The sequence below is a fragment of the Nanorana parkeri genome, unplaced genomic scaffold (assembly GCF_000935625.1).
Source record: "Nanorana parkeri isolate BGI_ZX_2015 unplaced genomic scaffold, ASM93562v1 scaffold242, whole genome shotgun sequence".
In the NCBI taxonomy this organism is placed as follows: Eukaryota; Metazoa; Chordata; class Amphibia; order Anura; family Dicroglossidae; genus Nanorana; species Nanorana parkeri.
The window spans coordinates 801,132-805,660 of NW_017306510.1; the positions used below are offsets into that span (position 1 = coordinate 801,132).

General features: G+C 39.3%; 1 protein-coding gene across 1 annotated transcript; it reads left to right on the top strand.

Annotated features, from left to right (window-relative positions):
* The first annotated feature begins 346 nt into the window (after positions 1–346).
* LOC108787091 (keratin, type I cytoskeletal 19-like) lies at positions 347–3,774 on the top strand. Its single transcript, XM_018556546.1, has 6 exons — positions 347–856; positions 942–1,024; positions 1,755–1,911; positions 2,008–2,169; positions 3,313–3,438; positions 3,532–3,774. The coding sequence occupies exons 1-6, from the start codon at positions 347–349 to the stop codon at positions 3,772–3,774; spliced, it is 1,281 nt and encodes a 426-aa protein (XP_018412048.1).
* The last annotated feature ends 755 nt before the right edge of the window (positions 3,775–4,529 follow it).

The window sequence follows — 4,529 nt, forward strand, 5'->3', positions numbered from 1 at the left end:
CTGCAAATGTTGCTTTCAGAAGGCAGTCATGGGCTATGTTTTAAAAATAACAATGGACAGGGTGTGGTAACTAGGTCCCTTTGATACTTCAAATATGCTTTAATTCTTCAGTCAGCTGATGCACTAATCCCATTAATGAAGCTTTGTTGGTGATGCTTTCTTTGAGTCAGATGCCTGAGTAACATAAACTGAGTATGAAGCACATAAAATGCCTATAAACTGCCTTAATGTCATTCAAGTATCTGTGTATAAAAGAGGTTGCAGTGGTAACAGAGACAATCACTTCTTTTTCTGAAAGCATCAACTTCTATTCTCTCATTTTAGCTGTTCCTGACTGTCAAGAACCATGAGCCACAGCAACATCCACTCATCTTCCAGATCTCTAATTGACCTTGGCCATTGCGGTGGTCATAAAGGTTCCAGCCATATTTCTTCACACCATCATGGAGGCCTGCCTGCAGTCCACCACAAATCCTCAATTTCTCACCATGGTGGTCATTACAAATCACCTAGTGTTCATGGAAAAGTCACTAGGGTCTCCTTTTCCACGCACTCTTCCTCTGGCCATGGACATGGCTTGAGAAGTGGGCATGGAGGCCATGGTCATGGAAGTAACATATCAGTTGCTGGAGGACACCATCAATGGAAGAATGCAGGTTTCCTCAGCATTAATGGGAAGGAGACCATGCAACATCTTAATCAGCGACTGTCAACCTATTTAGAAAAGGTTCATTCTCTGGAACAAGAAAATGCCCAGCTTGAACGAAAGATAACTGAATGGTATGCCAACAATGCCCCCAGCTCATTACCTGACTCCAGCCATTACTTCAGGACTATTCAAGAACTGCAAAACCAGGTAAAATAATTACAGATACAGAAATAATGCAGGGCATCTACTAGAATGTAATCTAATTGGAATATACTGTATATATAATTTTCAGGTTTCTACAGCCAATGTGGACAGTGCCCGTATTATTTTGCAAATAGACAATGCCCAGCTAGCTGCAGATGACTTGAAAAGCAAGTAAGTAACTGAATTTACATTTATGGGGATGGGATTAGAACACTTGTCAAGTTTTTACTGCTGTCGGAGATCCACTGCCGGGATTCTCCTACTCCATGTGTGCTGCTGGTGACTACTGTCACCAAGATAGAACATGATGGGAAAGCTGAAATGTAACAGTGGTCACGTTGAGGTCAGTGTAAATATTATAATGGGAGCATCTTTTCCGGTGACTACTGCCTAAGAGTGTAATTCTCCTTAATTTGTAGAGACTTCCTCTCACTCCGCGTTGCATCTCCGGGACCAAAAGTAAAAGGATATGTCAAAAGGAGACAGTCAGCAAAAAAATAAATTGAAAGGGGTTATTTAACCCTTGCCTATCCTATACAAAATTATATAGGATAGTAATAGGATACTTTAAGAAAGGAAACTGTAGGACACATGCTATTTTTCGCAATTGTCACAAAAAAGCCTCAGGATTAGGGCAGCTTAGTCAACATTGCTAAAACCCAACAAGTTTAAATGTTTTATGTTATGTAAAATTTAGGTTTTTATTGCTATTTCTGTCCCAACTGGGCTTATTTGTTCGCATTACCTGATGAGGAAAGGTTAGAACTTCTGACCATATTTTAAGCTGTTTTTTTGCAATTAGCTTTGAGATCCAGCCTGCAAATTGATTAGTAGATTGCACATATTTTCTCTCTCTATTTTTTTTTTTTCATGTAGTCTGAATGTTTTTTTTATTACATAGATATGAGATGGAACTCAACTTGAGAAACAATGTTGAAGCAGATGTTGCTAGCCTTCGAAAAGCCCTTGAAGATATTAACATGCAAAGACAAGACTTAGAGATACAACTCCGCTGCCTCCAGGAGGAACTTCTTCAACTAAAGAAAAACCATGAAGAGGTAAGAAAAAATCTGCCTACAAAAACAAAAAAATCTGCCTGCAAAAAAAGTGAAATGTTTTCCCTGAACATTAAACAATACTTTATGTACCCTTAGGAGGCAAACTCTCTGAGAGCACAATTGGGTGCAAGAGTCAATGTGGAGTTAGATGCTGCACCATCTGTTGATCTAAACCAAACTTTATCCGAGGTCAGAGACCAATATGAAAACCTTATGGAGAGGAACCTTAAAGAAGTTGAGAGCATTTTCCTTGCAAGAGTAAGTCAAGTATTTCACTAGTACTGTTACTTTGTTAACATTTAACGATAAGTCACATTTTAGTTTGAACTCTACCATAATGAATTTTCAACAACAAACATTTATCTCGTACCTTTCTCCTTTATAATCAAGATGATAGTCCGTATATGGACTTATTTGTTCTCATTTGCCTATCAATTACAGTCTGAAGCTGGTTATTTCCATCTGCTACACAACCCATTTTGTAATTTAATGGTACTAAACATTGCCTATTTTCAAACCACAGCACGCCATGATATGTTGCTGCCACAAAAGTTCAAAACCATTGCAAATGTAACAGCCTATTTGGCCTCTAGTAAATCAACCCCATAAAGTTTTAGGTCAGAAAGCAAGCATTCTGCTGCATGAAATACGGATTTTACTTTGTAGACATGAATTTCCAGTCCTGAGACTTTCCTGCTCCTGTAATTGGTTCAATGGCTTAGCATCTGCACAAAGTGTGACAGCATGCTACAGGGAGACTGTTGCATGGCGTAAAGCATCATTGATGTCATTAGGTTAGTTGAACAGGGACTTTGGTCAGATAACCATCGAGCTATTAGCACAGTGTATCTGATTTCTGATTGTTCTTTGTGATCAGATGTGCTTTTCAGGTTACTCTCATATCACATTTGACCACATGCTTTTGACTATGTTAATTACAGGTGGTGCTTCACCAGGCTTTTGACAGCTATGCTAGGTTACACAGCAGCGGGTGGTCAGAGCTACAACAAGTCTCTGACTTGGAGTCCTTGGCTTGAGCTCTGTGGATGGTTTGGACCAATATCAAAGGGCCATTGGCCCAAGTCGTCCAATCAAAAAAGAGAAACAAAAACAAACATTGACGACATCCATCTAAATGTCTCATCAGTGATGAGCAAGTGAGGGGCAGGTAGGTTCCTCCCTCTCTACTACCTCCCTCCTCCCACACCCCACAGAGACTTACCTGCCACTAACCTCACAGCATGTCCCTGCAACACACTGATACTAGTCTAACATTGTTTGATCTATCTGTAGAGAGCAATCAACCTCCTATATGCAAGAACCTTCACATGTGATATGATTACAATTATTTTTTTAATTAGCTGTAAGCTTTCTAAAATGTTGCCATCCTTCTTATCATAGATTGAAGAGCTGAACAGTGAGATGTCCTCTGGTGATGAACAGCTGCAGACAGTTAGTAATGAGCTCATTGACTTGAAACGTACCGCACAGACTCTGGAGATTGAGCTACAAAGCCAGCTGAGTATGGTAAGTTACATTCTATATACTGTAAGATATTTTACTGTTGAAGTGACTTCTTTCTAAACAATGGACATTAAAGTAAAGACTCTCTCACTGTAGAAATCGGCCCTGGAGTCCACGTTGGCAGAGACAGAAGGAACATTTGGTTCTCAGCTAGACCAGCTACAAACACTTATTGATAATGTGGAGTCCCAGCTTGGCCAGATCCGATCAGACCTGGAACGCCAGAACCACGATTACAAGATTCTCATGGACCAGAAGACCCACCTGGAAATGGAGATCGCTACATACAAACATCTGCTAGATGGGCATGACATCCAGTATGTAAAAACATCTCTTTAATACTGATCTAACAAGTATATATATATTAAAAAAACTGTGTGCAATAAAAAAGGATTGTATTGTGTATAGCCAATAGGTGAGAAAATTATAATTGTATTTCTTTAATATTCCAGCATAGCAACACTCTGCATTTAAGTTGACATCAGTTAAACTATCATTTTTAATCCACTGATAGCTGCACTACCTCAATAAGTAAGCCCAATAGAGTAGTGATACTTCCATGTAAGACTGTCTCTATGTATTGCCAGACCTTTGCTATAGCTATGTGCAATGGAGCCCTGTATAGAAACTATCTCTCTAATCTCCACCTTGAAGGCACGCCTTCTAGTTATATAGAAAGCTAACAGTTTTCATAGACAACATATCAAGGTTCCCAAACTTCATATACATTTATATCCTCCAAATGTATTGTAAGATGCAGTTGCTACCTGAATAATCAATGTGTAGCCAGGCAACTCTGGGTGCCGTGTTCTTCTGGGTCTCATAATGGCTGCAAGAATTGCTATGTCTATACTTACATGCAAGGCCTAGTGAATGGTAACCAGTCTTCTTTCTTCTTACAGTGTCCCACTTCACCATGGTACAGAACATAAGGAAAGTAAGTATGAGATCTCTTTCTGAGGCCTTGAGTTTGAACTGGCTATGACACAAAAGTGATTTTTAACATATAAATAGTGCACACAAGTTTACACATTTGCATTGCAAGCAACCTTATCATTCCAAATTAACTTAAAGCTGAACTCTACTCAGCATGC

Excerpts from the sequence above, each read along its gene's own strand:
- LOC108787091 (XM_018556546.1), top strand. The coding sequence starts at position 347 with ATGAGCCACAGCAACATCCACTCATCTTCCAGATCTCTAATTGACCTT. Across the intron at positions 1,025-1,754 it reads GCAGATGACTTGAAAAGCAA|ATATGAGATGGAACTCAACT; the intron begins GTAAGTAACTGA and ends TTTATTACATAG. Across the intron at positions 1,912-2,007 it reads TAAAGAAAAACCATGAAGAG|GAGGCAAACTCTCTGAGAGC; the intron begins GTAAGAAAAAAT and ends ATGTACCCTTAG.